The sequence below is a fragment of the Trichoderma virens genome, assembly GCF_000170995.1.
Source record: "Trichoderma virens Gv29-8 chromosome Unknown TRIVIscaffold_1, whole genome shotgun sequence".
NCBI classification, from domain to species: domain Eukaryota; kingdom Fungi; phylum Ascomycota; class Sordariomycetes; order Hypocreales; family Hypocreaceae; genus Trichoderma; species Trichoderma virens.
Window position 1 is genome coordinate 2177550 of NW_014013748.1, and position 21116 is coordinate 2198665.

The 21116-nt window shown below is 51.4% G+C and overlaps 10 protein-coding genes across 10 annotated transcripts; 5 read left to right on the top strand and 5 right to left on the bottom strand.

Moving 5' to 3' along the window:
• Window positions 1-3277: 3277 nt before the first annotated feature.
• TRIVIDRAFT_34716 (uncharacterized protein) lies at window positions 3278-4307 on the bottom strand (the record flags this gene model as incomplete). Its single annotated transcript, XM_014106149.1, has 2 exons — window positions 3278-3369; window positions 3476-4307. The coding sequence occupies 2 exons, from the start codon at window positions 4305-4307 to the stop codon at window positions 3278-3280; spliced, it is 924 nt and encodes a 307-aa protein (XP_013961624.1).
• A 277-nt stretch (window positions 4308-4584) lies between these two features.
• TRIVIDRAFT_85979 (uncharacterized protein) lies at window positions 4585-6403 on the top strand (the record flags this gene model as incomplete). The annotated part of the gene is made up of 4 exons (XM_014106150.1): window positions 4585-4663; window positions 4726-4912; window positions 5162-5210; window positions 5265-6403. The coding sequence occupies 4 exons, from the start codon at window positions 4634-4636 to the stop codon at window positions 6229-6231; spliced, it is 1233 nt and encodes a 410-aa protein (XP_013961625.1).
• Window positions 6404-6628: 225 nt separating this feature from the next.
• TRIVIDRAFT_34973 (uncharacterized protein) lies at window positions 6629-7423 on the bottom strand (the record flags this gene model as incomplete). The annotated part of the gene is made up of 1 exon (XM_014106151.1): window positions 6629-7423. The coding sequence occupies one exon, from the start codon at window positions 7421-7423 to the stop codon at window positions 6629-6631; it is 795 nt and encodes a 264-aa protein (XP_013961626.1).
• Window positions 7424-8386: 963 nt separating this feature from the next.
• TRIVIDRAFT_34701 (uncharacterized protein) lies at window positions 8387-9389 on the top strand (the record flags this gene model as incomplete). Its single annotated transcript, XM_014106152.1, has 2 exons — window positions 8387-8572; window positions 8649-9389. The coding sequence occupies 2 exons, from the start codon at window positions 8387-8389 to the stop codon at window positions 9387-9389; spliced, it is 927 nt and encodes a 308-aa protein (XP_013961627.1).
• Window positions 9390-13560: 4171 nt separating this feature from the next.
• Window positions 13561-14364, top strand: TRIVIDRAFT_215138 (uncharacterized protein; the record flags this gene model as incomplete). The annotated part of the gene is made up of 1 exon (XM_014106153.1): window positions 13561-14364. One exon carries the CDS (start codon window positions 13862-13864, stop codon window positions 14072-14074), a length of 213 nt encoding a protein of 70 aa, XP_013961628.1.
• A 223-nt stretch (window positions 14365-14587) lies between these two features.
• On the bottom strand, window positions 14588-15499 carry TRIVIDRAFT_34967 (uncharacterized protein; the record flags this gene model as incomplete). The annotated part of the gene is made up of 2 exons (XM_014106154.1): window positions 14588-14710; window positions 14786-15499. 2 exons carry the CDS (start codon window positions 15497-15499, stop codon window positions 14588-14590), a joined length of 837 nt encoding a protein of 278 aa, XP_013961629.1.
• Window positions 15500-15908: 409 nt separating this feature from the next.
• Window positions 15909-16907, top strand: TRIVIDRAFT_34306 (uncharacterized protein; the record flags this gene model as incomplete). Its single annotated transcript, XM_014106155.1, has 1 exon — window positions 15909-16907. One exon carries the CDS (start codon window positions 15909-15911, stop codon window positions 16905-16907), a length of 999 nt encoding a protein of 332 aa, XP_013961630.1.
• A 28-nt stretch (window positions 16908-16935) lies between these two features.
• TRIVIDRAFT_73317 (uncharacterized protein) lies at window positions 16936-17652 on the bottom strand (the record flags this gene model as incomplete). The annotated part of the gene is made up of 3 exons (XM_014106156.1): window positions 16936-17163; window positions 17224-17477; window positions 17550-17652. The coding sequence occupies 3 exons, from the start codon at window positions 17625-17627 to the stop codon at window positions 17130-17132; spliced, it is 366 nt and encodes a 121-aa protein (XP_013961631.1).
• A 449-nt stretch (window positions 17653-18101) lies between these two features.
• TRIVIDRAFT_34768 (uncharacterized protein) lies at window positions 18102-18536 on the top strand (the record flags this gene model as incomplete). The annotated part of the gene is made up of 1 exon (XM_014106157.1): window positions 18102-18536. The coding sequence occupies one exon, from the start codon at window positions 18102-18104 to the stop codon at window positions 18534-18536; it is 435 nt and encodes a 144-aa protein (XP_013961632.1).
• Window positions 18537-18726: 190 nt separating this feature from the next.
• TRIVIDRAFT_197274 (uncharacterized protein) lies at window positions 18727-20568 on the bottom strand (the record flags this gene model as incomplete). Its single annotated transcript, XM_014106158.1, has 7 exons — window positions 18727-18765; window positions 18831-18955; window positions 19023-19384; window positions 19446-19689; window positions 19760-20195; window positions 20263-20343; window positions 20428-20568. The coding sequence occupies 7 exons, from the start codon at window positions 20566-20568 to the stop codon at window positions 18727-18729; spliced, it is 1428 nt and encodes a 475-aa protein (XP_013961633.1).
• Window positions 20569-21116: the final 548 nt, after the last annotated feature.

The window sequence follows — 21116 nt, forward strand, 5'->3', positions numbered from 1 at the left end:
CATTCACTCGGTGGAGAAATCAGGAAGGCACTTCCCAAAGGGTATTTTGCACAGCTACGTAATCCATGGTGCTGCGCCATCTTTCTTTTTCTCTCTTCTAAGGGTTTCCTCTCGTCAGATTCGGTCTGCATTCTCAGTCTACATTCTCAGTCTATTCCCTTCCTCCTCGCCACGACCAGGAACAGGGAACGGGGGATTAGGAGGAATTTCGATCTCGGAGTGGAGGCCAGAGCGGGAGGCCATGTGCAGCGTGCGTCAAAGTCCACAGCTCAAGTGCCTTTTCCTGGACAGGCCTTGCTGCACGCAAATCCCGGCCGCAGCCAATCTGCGAGCCCGACGCAGGCAAATACAGGAAAAATGCAGCTCGCTAGGGCCGTGCTAGAGGCGAGCCATCGGCCTGGTCCACAGCGACTCCATCGACAAGCAGCCATTAGGAGGCCCAAAAGCCAGTGTGGAGATGGGTTCAGTCTTGTGTAGCGTGGGCAGCTAGGAATAAATTTTATTGGAACCTCTGATCCATGTGCTGCTGAGGAGAGAGAGAGGCGAAGAAGAAGAGAGAAGGGAAAGAGAAAAAAAAAAAAAGCGCTTAGCTTCTGGCCAGATGTTGGTCAATCTGCAGAGTCGTCAAGAGGGAATGGGCGTATACGCAAGGGCAATGCCGTCGGGAGCACTAACGGAATCGAGAAGGGATTATGCCGTCAATCTACGAGTACGGAGCACGACCATAGTCAATGCCTGTCAGCAGCAGCTGTTTCGGTGGGTTAATAATAGCAGTGCGAGTAATCACAGTCACAAGCGCGAGGCTGTTCCGACTCGCACGAAGCACGAAGCACGAAGCACCTCGGATGGTCTACAAAGCCGCTCAGCCCAAAAAAAGCAACATTGATGATGTCGAGAGTGAAGCGCCCACAGGACTTGGACGCATGATATTGATTATGGCATGCGCCATTTCTGGTTGTAGGACCTCGGGGAGTGGTCTGATGTCTCACATGCTCGAGACAGCTCTGCTTGTGCTATCTCGTTTGTTGCAGTGGTGACAGTGATACTACTACCTTCGGAGTATTGCTGCTACCACTACGAGATACCACCAGGGGTATGATTGGTATTACTTCTGAACAAGCTCCTCGGGCATTCACGATGTACACCCAGCGCAGCAGAAATGGGTGGCACGAACTAATAATCTCGTCTGGCTCGCCCAAAGTGAATAAGGACTGCCCGCGGATCGGATGCCGTTTTGAAGCTTGCATATACGAGTACTTACGCGGAACAGGGCAAGCATTGATGCCCAGCCAGGAGGCTTGACGCAAGGAGTACAGAGTACAGTAGGAGAGATTGGAGATGCCTCAAACATGCATCCGAAGTACGTATCAACAACTGCAACTACAAGCCTTTCACGTCACCAAAGAGGCTAATGCCCAGCATTCAGCTGCGCTGTGGAGCATTTAAAGGTAGAGTCGAAAGAACTGATCCTGGTCGTGTTTTACCCCAGCTGTCTTTTACTCACTCCCCTGCTCCAACAGTTTCGGGTTTGATGAGCCGAGGGCCTGTCCTTGACACCGACATGCAAAGGGAACGGAGGGAGACCAAAACAAGCGCCGATCCGTCACCGATTCTACATACCATACCTGTTTGCTTGTACAGATACGGCCAGGTAGGCATATAACTTGAAATTGCCCGGTTGACTCTCACTCGATCATCGTACGATGACTTGCTTTTCCTGGCTCAGTTGCCATGGAGGCTCTATTGCCGCGGCTATGAGGGCTGACTTTCGCTCCAGCGGATGTAACTACTGCATCCGTACGGAGTACATGAAATGTGACAAAGGAGTATTGGGGGAGAAAAGGAAACCCTCCTGCGTCACCCTTCTGTATATGATGCCGCCTTCTATTGGCTCTTCCGACGCTACCCTGGACCCAGTAATAACATCAACAATATACCTGGCACAAACAGGGCACAAACAGGCCTCGCGCGGCTGAGACCACAGTCCCTTGCTGACGCCCTGACTCGACGTCATTGGCAGGAATTGGGCAGAAATCTAGGCTCGATTCCACGGACATGGGGTAGACTTGAGCTGAACTTGATTGTCCAGCTTGTGCGTGCGTCACTTGTGGTGTCGATCTCGCTAAACTTGCTGAACCGGCCACACGGACCGGGCCCGGCCCGTCAGAGCAGGATTCATAGCTTTTATTGCTTTGTCTGTCCAGAGGAATTAGACTTTTATTACGGAGTAGGCTGGGAATTGTTGAGCCGAGCCCTCCGCCCTTGAGGAATTCCTTTCTGGGTCTGCAATGAGTGTTTTCACCAGCTGTGTCAGCTCTGGATACTCTGTACTATGAATAGTATCAACTCTGCAACTGTGGCTTGTGGGCTAACAAGGCTGCCTGCATTTTCGCAAATACGAAATGGCAACGCCGACATGATTTACTTTTTTCACTGCGGCGCATGTCACAGAAAAGGGCCGGTCAGCCTCACAACCCTGGAGTGTTGCATGATTCAAGGGCAAAAAAAAAAAAGACCAAAAAAAATTACCTGAATTAGTATTTACCTGCTATTCCGCCCTTTGGTTGGCACCGTAGCATTTTGATACGCAGGTGGTTAAGAGCATCCCTGGTAGTTTCACTCCGTAGAAAGAGGGGGGGAAAAAGAAAAGAAGAAGAAAAAGAAAGAAGAGGGAAGGGGAAAAAAAAGGAAGAGAAAGGAGAGAGAGGAAAAAAAAAGAAAATACATAGAAACTAACGAAAGAAGAAACGAGAACCTTGAGGAAAATGTGATGGCTAACCCTTCAGTATGTCACTGTCCTTGTAGGTCGTATGAATCTCGGCACGTCTCTCATCTATTGTATCATGCACTAAACTAGACTTTGCGACATATACCTACAATGACGCGTCTTCCAGTCTTTCCTCACTGTAGATGGACTGCTTCTGCTTTGTAAGTAGGTAGGAACACTGAACTTACCATGTGCCAAGACGGAACTTCATATACTTCGTGCTTTAGTGATTACGCACAGGCTTGCAGCGACTACGACATGCTTGTACTTGTTCTGGTCATACTTCATTATAATATCGAATGCGTTGGCATGGGCCGAGATAACCCAACCGTCCCCAAGCAGCAATGTCTGGGGTTCTATAAATACAGATTTTGTAGATGGTACAATGTCGCTCTCAGCATAGAGGTAGATAGATAAGCGCCCTTTGGGCTCGCTGCCACGCAGGCGTCCTGCGTAATCTCGCCTAGCCGAGCTTTCAAACGCCGCGGGAAAACCAGGCCCGTGCAGCTTCTATCGCTTGACCCAAGCAGGCATCTTTCGGGCTTTGACATGTCCATGCTTCTTCCTCTCCACCGTCCTGGGATCGCGCGTAATGCAGCCAGCTGGATTCGGGAGATGCAACGTTAGCAGCCATCGCAAAAGCCGAAAGCAAGGGATCAAGACAGAAAGGAAACACCGGAAAAGCAAAGTGACTTTCGTATAACGTACCTCTTCTTAGAGCCGTCTTCAATGCCGGCTCATGAGCGACCAGCGCTTTCGCCACAGCCAGGGTAATTGCCTCAGCCTGCCCTGTCGTGCCGCCTCCCTCAACCAAGACCCAAACGTTGTACTTGTCCAATCTCTCCGTAGCAGTGAGTGCCCAGACTGCGCTTTCACGGTCGTGCACACGACCAAACGCCTCGCTCAGAGTCTTGCCGTTTACCAGAATCTCTCCCGTTCCCTCTACGACAAAGGCACGAGCTGTTGACTCCTTTCTCTTGCCCACACCGACGGCACGCCCGAACTTGTCAATCGTGATGGGGTTGGGCATGTTCAAGAATGGGTTGATGTCTCTCGTAAACTCCGTCAGGGCGACCTTGACCTCTTGCGGCCGCAGACTGGGCTCGATGAGGTTCAAGCGCTTGGCCACCCGCATGACCTTTGCGTAGTGTGATGACTTGATAGGCTCTCCCATCTGCGCCCGCATCTCCTCCAACTTGGTCCATGGCATCTGCGGAGCCTCGCTCGGCGGCACCGTGGGCAGGTGGTTGTACTTGGTGAGCAGCTTGGAGATTCCAATGTATAAATCGTTGAACTGGGGTTCTCTCGAGAAGTAGGATGGCGTCGCCGGAACGACTCGCGCATGCGTAACGCCCTGGTACGGGATCGGGACAGACTCGGCCGCTTCAAGTTCAAGACTGGGAGGCTTTTGAGAGTCGCTGGTTATGGACCGGATGGCGAGTTGGAAGCTGGACCGCGGAAGGATTGACGGCCGCCATTGAGCTGCCGCAATCGAGCTTGCGCACCTCGCATGCCGCAAGCCGCTTGCAATTGTCGCCATTGTTGCCGAGCGTCGGTCGAGTAGAGTCGAGTCGACGTTGCGAGCCTCCAGGTCGTGATACCACAAAATCTTCCCCCACGATAACTTCGCCTTTGGCTGGCAGCTTTGGACTGCGTCACGTGGAGATAAAGAGCAATTGAGATGGACCACCAGCCACAGAACAGCCACAGCGGCCCATAATTCAACCCCTGCTCTTCGTTGCTTCAGCAGCCACCGCGGGGCACAATCTCCCCTCCCCTCATTAAAAAAAAAAAATTCCTCTATCGCCCCGTCCCTCCTCTCTTCCCTTCTCTCCTCTCCAGTCAAGCATCTCGACATCATTCACAATGGCTTTCGGAACTCTCTTCACCTCCGCCGTTAGTATCCCATACGCCCAACTGTTGTTTGCTTCACGCTGCTTACTCTTGTCGTTCTGCAGGACCAACCTCGTGCCACCGCCATCAAGGCCGTCGCCAAGGCCAATGGCCTCGACCTCAACATCCAGCTCGTTGAGGCTGGCAAGCCCACTGCTGAGCACCTCAAGGCTCACCCTCTGGGCAAGTACCCTGCTTTCCTCGGCGAGGATGGCTTCGCTCTGAGCGAGAGCATTGCTATTGCCATCTATGGTACGTATCCCGCTTTGTGCTGGTATATTTTCCTAGCTCTTTCTGTCGCTACACCTTGACTCCTCCGGTCGCTCGCCAAAATGATGAGAGTATTTTAAGTTATCCCTGTCTGAAAGAATTGTTACAAAAAAAAACTTTTCGAGTGTTGATAACGACAACTTCTGATCTTGCACCTTTCCTTTTCCTTCAAATCTCGAGTTTTTCTAGGGTCAAACGTGTTGTGGTGCTCTGACTAACTTGATGATATAGTCACCTCCCAGAACGAGAAGACCACCCTTCTCGGCAAGACCAAGCAGGAGTAAGTCGCGCATTTTTACCTGGATTTAATACCTCAAATCTAACGGATTGCTAGCTACGCTTCCATCCTGCGATGGATGTCCTTTTTCAACACTGAGGTCCACCCCAACCTCGGCGCCTGGGTTAAGCCCCTGATCGGTGCCACCCCCTACAACAAGAAGGCAGTCGATGATGTCGCCAAGGAGGTTGCCCGTGCCGTTGATGCTGCTGAGGAGCACCTCACCCACCACACCTACCTCGTTGGTGAGCGCATCACCCTGGCTGATCTCTTCAGCGCTGGCCTCCTCTACCGCGGCTTCCAGTACTTCTTCGACAAGCAGTGGCGCCAGCAGCACCCCGCTGTTACTCGTTGGTACGAGACCATTGTCAACCAGCCCATCTACACTGCCGTCGCCGAGAAGCTCCCCTTCCTGGAGACTCCCGCCCTGACCAACACTCCCCCCAAGAAGGCTGAGCAGCCCAAGAAGGCCCCTGCCCCCAAGGCTGCCCCCAAGCCCGCTGCTGAGGAGGAGGATGAGCCCGCCCCTGCCCCCAAGGCCAAGCACCCTCTTGAGGCTCTGCCCAAGGCTACTTTCCCTCTCGATGAGTGGAAGCGCCAGTACTCCAACAGCGAGACCCCCGCTGCCCTCAAGTGGTTCTGGGAGAACGTCAACTTCGACGAGTACACTCTGTGGAAGGTTGGCTACAAGTACAACGATGAGCTTACCATGACTTTCATGTCCAACAACCTCATCGGCGGCTTCAACAACCGTCTCGAGGGCTCCCGCAAGTACCTCTTCGGATGCGCCTCCGTCTACGGAGCCACCAACGACTCTGTCATTGAGGGTGCTTTCGTCATCCGTGGCCAGGACTACCTCCCTGTCTTCGACGTCGCTCCCGATTACGAGAGCTACGAGTTCACCAAGCTCGACCCCACCAACCCTGAGGACCGTGCCTTCGTCGAGGCCCAGTGGTCTTGGGACAAGCCTGTCGTCATCAACGGCAAGGAGTACCCCCACGCCGACGGCCACGTCTTCAAATAAAGAATCACAGTGGATGGAAGTGATGACAAGCTATGAAATGATGATGGGTTATGGGTAAAAAATTGGTTGGAGGATATGAATGATGATATCTCATGTGCTTGTACACACACACATGCCTACGTAGTCTTATGAAAGGACGCGGGAAACAAATTCAAAACCGTAAAAGTGTCTCAACTATGTGCCACTTCCAGTTTATGTGTGAAGGTTGAAAAGGTGTAAAATGAGGGGTATCTAAAAAAAAAAAGCCCAAAAGGCTTGATCTACTAGCAGCATGTTCTAGACAGGCCGACCTGCTTGTAGAGCGTAAATGTCTATGTAAGGGGCATGAAGCCCCAACTGGGTTTCATCGAAATATGCGCTGTGTATGCAGTCAAAAGTATGTAGGAATCAAGAACTTCTATGCCATATGTAGGCTTGGTGTTGGTGGTAATCTGTAATTTGAGTCGATTCTAAAGGGTCGGTCTCGTATATAGCTGCTGATGTTTGACTGGTAGCAGAGCGTGTTCAAGTAGTCGTGGACCTGGGGCAGCACGTCGAGTGGCTCATTGGCGTGGCCTTCGAATTCGGGGAGCTGGAGGATGTTGTAGGGCTCGCTACGGCCCTTTTCGGCCGAGTCGTCGACCAGGACGGTGTTTGTCTGGTCCCAGCGCTGGCCCTGGGCGGCGGCGGGGTGGGAGACGGCGACCTTGGGGTCGTTCCAGATGCTGGACAGGCGCTTGTAGCACTGGACGCGGGCGGAGTAGTCGGCGGGGGAGAGGCCGAACTTGTCGCGGCCCCAGATGACGAGGCACTTTGCGCGCTGCTGGGGGGAGAGCAGCTGGGAGACCATCTTGTCGACGTTTTCGGGGCGGGCCGAGGACCAGATTGCGACGTGGAAGGTGTCGACGCAGTAGTCGAGGAACTCGCGCGCGTGGGGCCGCTGGATGAAGTTGAAGGGGTTGCGCTTGTTGGGGCGGTAGAGCAGCGTGCCGTTGAGGTCCATGATGACGAGAATGCGGCGGGGCTGGCGGAGGGCGGACGGGAGCGAGAGGGACTGGGCGATGTAGAGGGGCGTGGGATCGGGGATGCCGCCGGATGCTTTGCTGGGGGCGACGCGGTCGTCTCGGGGGAGGTTTTGGGAGGGGAATCGGGGGCCGGTTGGAGGGGGCCTGGTGGTGAAGTTGAAGTTGTTGGAGTTGTGGGGAAGGTTCATGAAGTTGACGTTGAAGTTGGAGTCGTTGAAGTTGTGAGCAGGGTTCAGGAAGTTGAAGTTGTTAAAGTTGGAGTTGTAGGCCCTATAAAAGATAAACTTGTTAGTCATTTGGCTTGTGGACAAAAGAAAGGCTATCCAAGGGGACTTGATCGTACCCGAAGTGGTCTCCGAAGTGGTCTGAGGCAGGAATAGGGGCAGGAGGTTGCGCAATGCGGTTCGCAGCGGCCTGCGCCTCTGCCAGCGCTCTCCTCGCCTTTGCCTTCTTGTTCTCTTTTGTTTTCCGTGGCGGCACGTACTTCGCTTTGGCTGGCGGCTGGGGAACCGCGGGGTTGATGAGGCTGCCGTCGGAAGTCGGCGCGATCGCATGGGGCGCCAGATTGTTAAGCAGGGTCAGCCCTGGGATTTGAATGCCCTGAGACTTCATATTTCCTTTTCCTTTCCCCCTGCTTCGCTTGTTTGCCATCGATGAATAGTTGACCTCTGTAGACGAGCGTAAAACGAGCGGCGGGAGTTCCTCGTGGGTCTGTGACCCAACAGCCTCGGAGGGGGATTGTCGTAGCGGAGGACTGCGAGAAGAAGGATTTCGACTCTTGCTGGATAAGGGCTGTGCTCGGATCTTGGTTGGGACAGTGCGTACGGAGCAGGAGAGTCCTGAGATTACTCTGCGCGGCCACATGAAGAGTTTCTCCGAGTTTTTGCAAACGGGCGTTTGTCGAGGCGGACTTGCGCTTTGTTGCTCCCACTAGAACGATTGAGTTTTGATGTTTGAACACTTTCTGGACGCTAGGCTCCACAAATTTGTTGGTTACTTGCATGAAGTTACCCATAAAACCGTGCATTTTGAGCCAGGATCTCTTATCGATAAGATACGCTCCCAAAAAATTAATTTGTAGGAAGATTACTGCTGCGACTGTAGTCGAAGCTACTGCGATAATCCAACAACCACCAATTTCCAGCTACAAAATGTCTTCCAAACGGAAATTAGGCTCTTTGGGCCTCGAGCGACGGGTAAAAGCCCGGCGCGAAGAAGAATGGGAACCAGAATTGAGTGCGAGCGACAACGATGATTCAGCAGAAGAAGTATCGGAGGAAGGAGACGACAGCGGCGAGGAGGATGAAGATTTGGAAGAGGCAGAGTCTGGCTCAGAGGTATGCGGTTTTGACCTGAAGAAAGAGTCATTCTTTTCTAAAAAATCTACGATACTTACGTTTGAGTTATTTATAGTCTGAAGAAGCCGAGGAGGATGCACCAAAGGTCGATTTCTCATCCATCTCTTTTGGCGCATTAGCTCGCGCTGCGGCCAGTTTACCCCCCTCTGAGAAAAAGAAAAACAAGGCCGATGCCGCCAAAGACGATGAGCCTACGGAACGCACAACAAAAGAGTCATTCAAACGAGAGCCGAAGAAGCCATCAAGTAGGGTAGATACATCGAAGCGAAGCTCTAAACACGCGCCACAGGAAATGTCGTCCAAGAGGCCCGTCAGCAGGCGCCGTGAAATCCTCGTCGACACGCGCCGCAAGACCCGTGATCCGCGATTCGACAACCTTTCGGGAAATGTAGACGAGGCCAAGGTTGCAAGGAACTATGCCTTCCTGGAAGAGTACCGTGAGAAGGAGATGGCAGAGCTACGCATGCAGATCAAGAAGACCAAAGACGTCACAGCCAAGGAGGATTTGAAGCGGCAGTTGCTGTCTATGGAATCGAAGAAAAAGGCCCGCCAGAAGAAGGAGGAGGAAGCAAGGCTACTGCAGGAGCACCGAAAGAAGGAAAAGGAGCTGGTGGCACAGGGAAAGCAGCCGTTCTACCTGCGCAAGAGCGAGCAGAAGAAGCAGCTGTTGATGAACAGATATGCCAGCATGAGCAAATCTCAAGTCGACAAGGCGATCGAGCGAAAGCGGAAGAAGGTGGTGTCCAAGGAGAAGAAGGAATTGGCTTCGCTGGAGAGGAGGTCGAGACGTCATTAGAGTCCCATCCATCATCTTGTAATATAATGAGTTATGACAGAGCTCGGAGTAGAAATCCCTGTAATCTCTCTTTTCTTTTCGGCATTGCCGCCGTAGATGACGCCAACACGAACAACCACACCGGGCATTTTTACTTTAGTGTTTACAACTTGTTTGCTGTGAGAAAGCTAGGTGGTGGTCCAGTTCGTGAAGAATCAATTCTGAGACGCCAGTGGAACCATCGCCGATTGAGCAATTACTCATACCACAGTACTGAGAATTAAGTTTGGAGACGATAGAAGTAAACCCACTTACACCGCAGATCTCCCCTGTTGAACTGCGTCACAGGCTGAATGCTAGAGCGCCGAGGCTCTGGCGATGGCTTCAGCAATGAGCATTGTGAGGTCATTGATCACCCTGATGATAAGACGAATTCTGGAATCTATCAGCGCCATCATATATGGCCTCTTCACATGTTACCCCAGCAAGTGCATTGCGGTCGGAGTCAGAGTATGACATAGCCTGCATGAGGGTCGACATATCAACTGCCACTGATGCGTGATCGAAGCTCGTCGACAAATGTTGACAGAAGTCAAAGAGCGACCTATTCCTCTCAAGGAGTCAAAACCGGAGGAAGAGGCTAATAGGTAAGCGTGAATCTTGGTATCACGATAAAATCTGAAAACAGAGACATGATTAGTTCCTTGCCACTTCGTCACAGTCGAGGATGTAACGCTCCGTGCGAGTCTGATGCGACTCTAGCGGTCCTCATAAACGATAGACATGTAGTTAGCCGCACTAGTTGAATCATAACACTGATGTCCGTCATTGTACATTGCCTCTTGTCTCTGAAGATGCTCTTCCACACGCGACTGTGCTGTAGCGTTGAGATCAAAGATGTCTTGAATGGGGGCAAATATCAAGTCGCACAACGTCATACTCTGGCCAAGCCAGCATGACGTGAATGGCATTACCTTTGCTCATCGTACCCCACAAAAGTGTTTGCATGTTGCCATTATTCTGTGAATGGCCTCCTTTTGGCGGCTCATGCAATACCCAGCCTTGGTCATAATTGTTCAACTTGAAGGTGATACATCAGATGATGGCAGTGGAACTGCCATTGAAGTCGTCGTAAGGTTTTGCATCTAGTGGTGACGGGGTGATACTAGTTTTCTTGCATGACAGGGGCCAGAAGTTGACTACTGGAAGCCGAGATCGTCGCTTATAATTGCAGCCGAGTGCTGGCCATACATGTAAGTGAGCGATTCTCGCTGACCAGCCGTTGCTTTCCCAAGCAACCAAGATGCAACTAGGAGAAAGAGAAGGCTAGGTGGTGTGGATCGTGAAAATAAACTGGCGGCTATGGCCACTCGAGATCTGACTGAAGACACATGGAATGGACGGATCGAGCAACGCTGGTTGGGCTCAACAAATGTCTTGATCCACAGAAATCCCACCGAAAAAGAGACCTACACGGATGGTGCCGTGCAACATGGGTAGTCTCAAGAGGGAAAGCGATAATAAGGATTGAGGCTGCTCCATCAAGCTTTGAGGGAATGATGCGAGAGTTGGCAAAAGCTTGGTTCGCTTGGCAAGAGAAGCAGGTCGAAGACTTTGAATGTCGATCGCCGACATGTGACGCAGGAACCTTGAAGCTTGGTTGTAGTGGAGCCAATGATAGAATGCGCATCCATGCTGCTTGACCTCGTACTCCGTATGAGATGTACCGTATTACAATAGCAGCAGATTTGAGCGGATTTGCTCAAGAGCTCCCTTCAAGGGCTACCGCACGATGATCATCAACAGTTCTGGATAACACCAAAGACGATCCAAGCACCGTAATGGCGTAGAGGAACGTAATGTGGACCTCGTGACGGAGGAGGCGAAAACGTTGACCCAGATCGAGCAACGTTTTCAAAGTTGGACCGTTTTCGCAGTGGGGTAACGGGTGACATCACGTACGGCGAGTTTCATTTGAGTATTCTCAACGACCATATCAACTAATTGCATCAGCCCTACAGTATGGCTACCACCGCTGTGAAAGCCCTGACTGTACTGTTTCCCTCCTTGGGCTCTGTGACTTCATCCAGACTGGAGGCGCAAGATGAGGCGAGAGGGGAGAATCGGATGAGAGCAGGCGGATCTGGGCTTCTGCCGCTGTTCTCCAGTAGTGAAGAATGTTTTCTCTTCAAATGAGTGGATTCTGAATGAAGTGGCACCCGTTTGATCTCGATGGGCGGCGATGCTAAATGCGTTGAGAATTGAAATCCATTGCACAATATGTGCTTCGTAAGGCTTAGCTTAACCAATCCTTGAGCTCGACATCTCGATTTGGGCCGACACCCGCCAGGATGTCGCATCATGGAAAGACTGATCTCGAAATGCATGGCGACCGTGATACGATCCAGGCACACACACAAATCCCAGATCTAATAGCAGTGAAGAGTCGTAGCTCTCTCTTCTTGAACCCTAGCTTGTATGGAAACGGAAAAGAAAACCTCTCGATTGGTGGCTCAAGGAGCAGCGATGCTGATCTGGCCGGTCTGCGTTTCCTCCTTGGAGAGATTAATCTGCCCGCGTTTCCTCTTTCCTGGAGAGAATCCGCACGGGTGCATCCCGGATGGACTAGCTATGAATTGATTCGAAATCTCTGGCCAATAAGACACTGATGATATCCGGAAGCCCCGGTTTCTAGCATCCGTCAATGCTGAACAATGGTCAAAACGCCAGAGTCGATATCCTAAGCTTGCTGCATGGCTTGTAAGTTGTGTGACACAAGGAAAGGGTCTCGAACATTTCGACTTCTCCAAGAAGTGGCCTGAGGGGGGCGCACGCGTCCGTTTGATGGAACAGGCGCTCGCCCAATGTGTATGGCTTGGCTTGGACGAGTGTAGCGTGCCATTGCCGCGTTGCCCTCTAAACCAGCAGCAAGCTGCCAGTGAGAGCCTTGTGGGCAACAAAGCAGGCATATGCAGACTCTCGCCCAAGTGCAGTACTGTGGACGCTATGCTGTGGTGCCCATCTGCCAGGATTGGAATTACGGGGCCCCCAGCTAGCATCGTTGTTCTGCTTGATGCCTGTTTGCACCAGAGAGGCATTGAAAGAGGACAAAGGGGGACATTATGACACGCGTGTGACGAGCATGACGACTCCGATCCGCAGGGTCTTTGGCACACAAACTTGGACCGTTTCTCCCCTCTGCTGCAAGACAATCCTCCGTATTTGGGCCACCGTTTCGACAATCGCCTCCAGAACTTGGAAGAGCATCTGCACATCCCTAGGCCGTCTCCATCTCACTAGGCCGGCCCACTATGATTGTGGTGGCGTGGGCCTCGCAGGACCCTGAGCGAACAGCAGCCGCGGGGCCCAAAATGGGCGTCGAGCTCATGCGGAGCAGTGGGTGAGCGGTGGTGGAGTGTCCTAACACCAAAGAGGCGTTGGAGGCGATTATCAGCATCCTCAGGGTGGCCAAAGAGCAGCATCGAGCAGGGAACAGGCCTTGTCGCCGGCCTAGTACGCCATTTCACCTGCGCTACCGTCGGTTGATTCGCCCAATGCCGATCAGCTCGTTTGGTTGGGGCGGACAAGATGTGCCCAGGTGAGGGTCAAGAGGGTGTCCAGTGATGGTGCCCTGCGAGGGTGTCTGGGTGTCTGGTATGCAGTCGATGGGGAAAAGAAGGGGAAGAGCTGCGACGGCCGGTTGAGAGACCCTAGTCTGGTAGTCTCGTCGTCTGGCAATCTGGTCCCCTAGAGAGCAGCGGCCATGCCTGCAAGTGTCGTTTCTGGCCGGCGAGATGCATGTCGAGCTTAGCATTGTGTGGCAGCAGGTCGAATGAGGGGAAGGATTGGCTTGGGTCTGGAGATTTATAAAAGACCCTGAGATCCGCACCTTGGCCTTGCTCCTTCCCAAGCTTGCCACGACAGCATCTGTAATTTCCGCAGCCTTGTCTGGTCCTTGTACATCTATCTTCTTCAATACGTCATCCTGAATAAGCCTACTATCCAACACTCTTGACAGAGTCGTTGAATTCAATACTTATAGTCTCTCCTCCCCGCTGAAGATACCACTTTCTGTACCATCACAACATCCATCTACCTCCGTACTCCAACAGCTGGACGACAAAGACACCGTCCTCGAATCTACCATATCAGGCCTAGAAACACCACATCACACCATATCTCAACCCCAAACAACGCCCCTCATGATGCCCGGCAGACAAGACGCCTTTTCCGTTTCCATCCCCACATCTCCTCCTCCTCCACAGAGCATCTCCAGCTATTCTCGCTTTATCCACGATCACACGAAGCGTCAGATGCAAGCCTTTGGTGCCCTATCGCCCACAAATTCTGGCTCGTCGAGTCGATCGTCTGTTGGCACCTCCATGACCAACGGCGCAGCACCCACGATGTAATCGTGTACTTGGATTGGAGTTGGCGCATGTTTAGTTTTAGCGGTGCTTCTCTTCCCATCATGGGCCTTGATTTCCGCGCGCATGGTTTGCCATCATAGCAGAATTACATTGGCAATCTGGACACCACTTAAAAATAACATTTGGACAATCCAGCAACAGAATAACACCAACAATATGGCAAACCCAAGATTGGAATGCCTGCATATACCTATACAACGCAACTTGTTTACCGAACACGCATTTACACTACAGCAAAAGCAACGATTGCGTCACATGGATGACGAGCCGACTTAGGCCACTCGCTGTTTTGTCCTTCGTTTCGATTCATTGCTATTTTTACGACTTGATATGATACACGCATGGCGTTTGGAGGGTTTTTTTTTCGGCACAAGACTAATTGGCTGGGGTTTGGATTCCTTTAACATAGTACATACATGGGACAACTGGAAGGACGAGGGGAGCTATATCAGGCTGTGAAGCCACCGTACATGATGATAATAGCAGTCGGCGATGCATAATGGAACTGAGATGATTCCAACCCCATGGCAATCTTTCTATCCAAATCTACCAGCTGTTTCACTCTTAATTCATATGAAGCCAAGTGACCAAGTGACTATCTTTGATGTGCATAGTATTGCGATTATTAATCAAGGAGACACAGCATTGACAACCCAGTCCCGCCTGATATTAACACCATCCCTGTTTAAAACGCCGTTACATAAATCAAGAGTAATTGAATATATCCATGTTCCGCAATATTTAGACGCATGATTCAAAGCCCTTCCCTCATATCCTTCCTCCTAGTCATTACACCAAAGAAGGCTTCTTTTTTATGCCAAGCAACGCAGAATGATCCTTCTTTTTCTTCACCACCCTCTTGAAAGTTGGCGGCGGCGGTGGGGGTGGCATGGGTGATGTTGCTGTGCTGGTCTCCAGTAAAGGTGTAGCCTTCTCCGTCGTATTGTCACCGTCTCTCAAAGCCGAAAACTCGGCACTTTCAGCAACTGTTTCTTCCAAGTCGCCAGGACCATCTGGAGCAGAGTTGCCCAGTCGGGCTGCCGCCGCTGCCGCCGCTGCAAACGCTCTCTTGGCCGCTTCTTCATCTTCTCTGTCTTGTCGTTCCCGCTCTTCGTCCTCAGCACGAATAATGGTGTCTGCGTAATCCGTCCCTTCCTTTTCTGATCGATGTATCCTCGCATTTCGTTGTCGTATTTCGTCAAGGGCATCAGCCGCGGCCATTTCGCGTCGGGCATCGGCATTCTTTGCTTCGAGATCTTCCATTGCATTCTTCTCTTCCTCGCCCGCAGCTTCAGCTTCCTCTCGCTCTAGCCTGTCCAGTCTTTCCTCTACCGACTCTTCAGCTAGTTCTCGATTCCTCCAGGGTTCAAATGATCTCATGGCGCCTTTGACCATCGCGTAGTCTGTATTTCGTGGGTCCGTGCGAAAGGTAATCTCGGCGCTGCATCTTGTGCACTTGATGTGGAAGAAGAGGATCTGAATGCCGAGATATTTCTCATCTGGTCTAATTTCCTTTCGAGAATTGAATTTTCGCCCCTTGTATATGTATTCGCCACAGCTCAAGCATTTCATGGAAAAGGGAGCCATGAGTCGGACGGTTTGGATTCTTGGCCCGGTGGGCTTGGGTCCTCGGCGGCGACTGATATCATTGGGATCGAAATCCGGGGGGTAGTACTTCTGAAGGACTTTACGCTCAGACATTTCGGGCTGGAGGCTTTTATATCGTCGTTAAGAGGTAGAAAGGCGAAGGAGCAGTCGGATGGTTCGAAACAAGGAGTTTGTGAAGAGAGAAGTCGATGGAGTGGCGTTGATGCAGCAACAATAAATGTTGACATCCAAGTAGAAATCAGGCTAAGGTAATGTCACCGGGAAATCCTCGGCAATAGATAATGTGGCGATAAGATAAGATTTCGTTGTCTCCATGTAAGGCTGAGCCCAGAAACATCTTGAACCTTTAACTGCCATCTCCATAATAAACATCACGCCTCATACACTTATCGCTTTCCCGTTGTGGCTCTGACTACCGTTGCAATCGGATACAATACGAAACTCCATCGTCCAGGCGCGGTATTATAGGGCTTTTGTAGAAGACGAATAAAGGAAAGCAAACATGCCAAAAGCAGAAGTTGGCTCAACCAAGCACTTGAGCAACAAGCTCAAGTCAAAGGGACTTCAGCGCCTAAGATGGTATTGCCAAGTGTGCGAAAAGCAGTGTCGCGATGCCAATGGATTTAAGATGCACACCCAGTCCGAAAGCCACGTGCGACAAATGCTCGTCGTCGGCGAGGACCCGAAAAAGTTCATCAACCAGTACAGCGATGAGTTCTCGAAAGACTTTCTGCAGCTGCTGAGGACGGCTCATGGAGAGAAGCAAGTCCACATCAACCAGTTCTACCAAGAATACATTGCCAACAAAGAGCACATCCACATGAACGCGACGAAATGGCCGTCATTGACCGAATACGCCAAATATCTCGGAAAGGAAGGATTATGTCGAGTAGAAGAGACGGAAAAGGGACTTCACATTAGTTGGATCGATAACTCACCCGACGCTCTTCGGCGACAAGAGGCACTGAGGAGGAAGGAAGCCCAAGATCAAGGCGACGAAGAAATTGAACAGCGCATGATACGAGAACAAATCAAACGAGCTCAGGAGAGCGCCGGAAAACGCGATGGAGATGACGAGGAGGAGCCAGAGGACAGGGAACTCAAAAGACAAGATGGCGAGAAAATAAAGCTCTCGTTTGGTGCGAAGCCTAAGCCCGAGCCCGAGCCAAACTCTACACAGGACAAGCCTGAAGGATCAAAAGATGCCGACAAGAGCGAGGAGACAGATTCTACCGCGTCAAAGGAGCAACCAAAGCCAGCTACGAATAAGGGCTTTGGCGGGGTGTCCCTAAAGTTCGGCGAAAAGCCGCAGGTGAAGAACGTTTTTGCCCAGGCAAAGAAGAACGCGTTGGCTTCAGGATCAAAGAAGGGATCTGTACTACAGCAGCCCAAGAAAATGAGCGAGGCCGAGAGGATCATGAAAGAAGAGCTAGAGAGGAAGAGACCCAGCGGCTCGGTCGGGTTCGGGATGCCTAATGGTAAGAAGCAAAGGAATAATTGAAACACATGACAAGTTGGGATGGCGTTTTGGGTTTTTGATATAGCGTATAGATTGCATATGGGAACGGATGTATTTTGTAGCATGTAGCGTTTCCATAGATACCATAATGACCTAACAACAATTTATATATTAATCTTTGGTCTTCCAATGTTTGATTCCATCTCCAAAACGCCGTATTCGCCCCTGTTGTACGCCCAATCATCGTGTGAATATCCAGACTCGTTAAGCATCGGCCTCGGTCTGCGTGCCATCTCTCCTGTATCACCAAGTCAGCCTCCCGTTCCCGCCGAATGAAAAGGAATAAGTCTAGACGCACGGAATGTATTGTATCCTGTACTCATCCTCCAACGAGGACCTAATCTCGTCAGGGAGCTGGCCCGAGACCTTGATCGCGTACACGCCGGGCACATAGCCGTCCAAACGCTGCCATTTTGCGACCCACGACTTGGCCGGGTTGGCCAGCGTTATCAGACCCTCAAAGACCTGCGATGTGCAGCTTTCGATCTGGTCCTGCGAGCCGATGAGGTGCAAGAATTCTTCGCAGTTGGGGCATCCTTCGTCGCGGAAGCGCTGCAAGTCTCGGGGGGTTAGCAGGAGAGGTCATGCAAACTCGCGTTTTTCGGGAGGGTTTGGAAGACGGACGCTGTATGTCATGACGATGGAGCAGACCATGCAGGCGCGCAGGTAGCGCTGCTGGCCGGGGGTGACGAAGCTGGACATGCTGCGCGATGGAGGGAGAGGAAGGATGAGGGTTGTTGGGTGGATTGGCAAGGCTGAAGATTGAAGATGGATATCAATGGGTCAGTTTGGCGGGAAGGCGATGGAGGAGCGCTAGTGCGGAATTGCTTCCGAGGCACCAAGTACGTACCTTGTTGGAACAGTTGACGGTATTTTAACAAATGCAAGTGAAGTTGTGTTAGTTTTGGATTTATAGAATTTTTAGGCCAATTACTTAATTTGATTAATTTCCTTTGCTAGATTTCCGACTCAATGAATGGGCAGTACATCTTGTTGTGTCGATTTCAAGCGTTCTCATGATTCCCAAAAATACACCAGACTGCGCTACAAACAGATGCATCTAACTCAAAACATGCAACAAACGCAATTTAGATTTTCATCTTCCTCAAGTTACCAACTATACACCACTCCCAACTATATACACCTACACTCACTCATTCAAATCATCTTATAAAGATGGATCAAGACACAAACCCAGAGGCCGAGCAGTCAATACTGGAAAAAACGAGACTGCAAAAATCGCACGAACTTCTCACGTGCATCATCAGGACGCCGCCGTTTTCATACATCCATTTAGAGCTTCTGACGAACCCACCGGATGCTGCCGTCGAGCTCGACAATCTCCAAGTCAAATCTTACTGCACGGCTGCTTTGCGCCAGTTCCTTGGATTAACAGGTACCGCGATTCCTCTCGACGTGCTCAAAGTCAGCGGATCTGAATGTTGGATCCGGGTGCCTCGAGAAGATCTCGGCTCCTTTGCCGCCGCACTTACTGCGTGGAAGGGCACCAATGATGGAGGCATTGAGTCTCTCCTACGAATCAAGCAGTGCTCCGACTGGCTTGGCGCAATGGTTGGGAGCAATGGACAAGAACAGCTTTGGAACAATTGAGGCATTGACGCTGCGTAACCTAAAATACCTAATCTACAAGGGGTATATCTAAGTACTGCCTCCTTCATGGCCATGTTTGAAGCTTTTTACTGTTTTTTAATACCCCTTCGGATACCTGGAAGCTAGGGGTGTATATGCCCCCCAGGCTCCTAGAAGCCCTTCTTCGCCCCTTTTTGCCCCGCCTAGGGCCCTACATGAGAGACGACATGAGAGAGTTTTGGGCATAGGCCTATTCATCACGTTAGTGCCAGATCCTACGGCAGCAGAGGGAGGAGGGATAAGAGGGAAGCTCACCATTGGCCGAATATTGGGGTGCGGTACCGCGTCAAACTGCTCGTACCGAAGCTTATAATCAGGCCCGATGTTGATGTAAGCGCCCCTGTTCTCAGTTGAATCGCAATATCTCGGAGCAGAGAAGACTAAATTATTGCCAACCGTTAATTATTGCCGTGGTAATACAAGTTAGCCAATCAACATGAGACATACCAGTAATACATTTGCCATCGTGCTGCACTTCGTAGCCATCCATGCGCACTTCGTGACTTCGAATGACAGCCTCCAGGCCGTTGTTCTCGCAGAATCTCTTGGTGACGTCGGGGCCGAATTGCATGCCAACTCCTCGCTTGCTGGGCCCTCGGCCGGGCTCGTCTTGAGGATCGGTCCACAGCATTTCCATCATGAGGCCTGACTGACCAGGTTGACGCTGACCATGTCGGTTCAACTTGCGGATGTCATCCAATGTTACCTTGTCGTCGGAGAAAAGACCACCGTGAAGAACCAGGTACTTGGATCCAATTAATGTCGCCAGGGCCAATGCGGAGAAACTCTCGGAGAATAGCCTGAAAATCCTGTGCCGTGTGTCAGTAAATGTTGACTGTAACTGTACTTGGTATCAAAGTCCGAACGTACCTTTCGTTGTACTTGGCTTTGCATTCTCCTTCAAAGCCGTAAACCTTGTTCATGTCATCTGTCTCGTGATTTCCTCTGTTCAAGAAGAAGTTGTTGGGTCGCAGCCACTTATAGGCGTACAGTAATAGCGCAATCTCGGTCGACCAAGATCCTCTGTCGACGAAATCGCCGTTGAACAGGTACCAGTGCTTATCTGACGGGGCACCGTTTCGTCGGAACAATTCCATGAGGTCAAAGTACTGGCCTAGATTCGAAAACAAGTTAGCACCCTGCAATCCCCCAATAGCAGCCATGACTCGATATGTGTTGCCTACCGTGGGTATCACCGCAGACAGTGAGTTCGACTCCCTCGGGAACTTCCACCTCAACCATGGTGGGCTCCTCATATACGAGTTTCTTGACGGCAATGATGATTTGATAGACGTATTTCTTAGCAAGGAGCTTGCCATTCTTGAATCTCTCAATCATGTCGTCGATGAATTCCTGGGTCATCTCGTCTCCAAGCTTTGCTCCGTCATAGCCCTCCTCAACAGCCATGGATTCCAGATCAAGGCCCTCCGCAGCCGATGGCTCATCGCCAACTTCGATAGCAGCGAAGAAAGCCAGCTGGCGCACAATCTTCTTGCATTCTTCCAGCTTGAGTCGCGCATCCTTGTTGTTGGGGTCCAGCCGGACGCACTCCTTGAAGTCTTCGAGCGCATCCTTTGGTTTTAAAATCGCAGTGCGGGCGAGGCCTCGACGGAAGTATGCCTACATATTCAAGAGCCATGATTTAGCCTCTCGACTGGTTTACAATGCGGTGGTGGGAATCTTGTACCTTGATCAGTTTCGGGTTGATCTCGAGGGCCTTGGTAGCGTCGGCAATGGCATATCCGTATGCTTCTGTCTTGATGTATGCCTAGCAAGTAGAATAACAAGCGGGTTAGTCAAGCTGCAGCCTGGGGTATTAACCCCGATCCGGAGCGAAGTCGGGTTTACAAACTTGGGCTCTGTTTGTGAAAAACGTGGGCTCGGAGGCGTCTGCGTCGATGGCCTTGCTGTAAAGGGTGATTGCCGTCGGCCAATCTCCAGAGGAGAATGCCTTATTTCCCTGGTTCTTGAACTCGACAGCCGTTTGCGACATGGTGAAGAGGGGTGACTATGGGTTGGACTGGAGCACGCGGAGAGACTGGGAGGATGCCAAAGGCCGTGATATCGCGTGCGCCAGACCGTTGCAGGGGAAACGGGCAGGACTCGGAGATGGGAGAATTCACAATGGGTAATTTATACAAGAACAACAGGGTCTTTGTCCTCGGCCGGTCAACGTCACAGGCGCAGCGTCTGGAGGGACAATGAGAGGTTTGGACTTTTCGCAAAGAGTGCCCAAAACCTGGTGGAATCGATAAAGAACTGGGGATGCAGAGTGGGTTCTGGATTGGGCTAACAGGGTCCGAATGAGGAGAAGGCCAAGTGCAGTTGCCCGTATAGGTTCCTCCAGAGGCTCCTCCAGAGGCTCTTCAATAGGCTGCCGGCCCCCCTGGAGGCCTACCAGGTTGTGCTATTTTCGCCGCTGCCATGTGCCCTGTGGATATCCCCAGCGCTGCCAGAGGCGTCAAACCTGGAATGTTCCAGCGGCCGGTCTAGCCCTAGGGCCATTCTGCGGCCTTCCATTGTACATTGGACAAAGCTTGG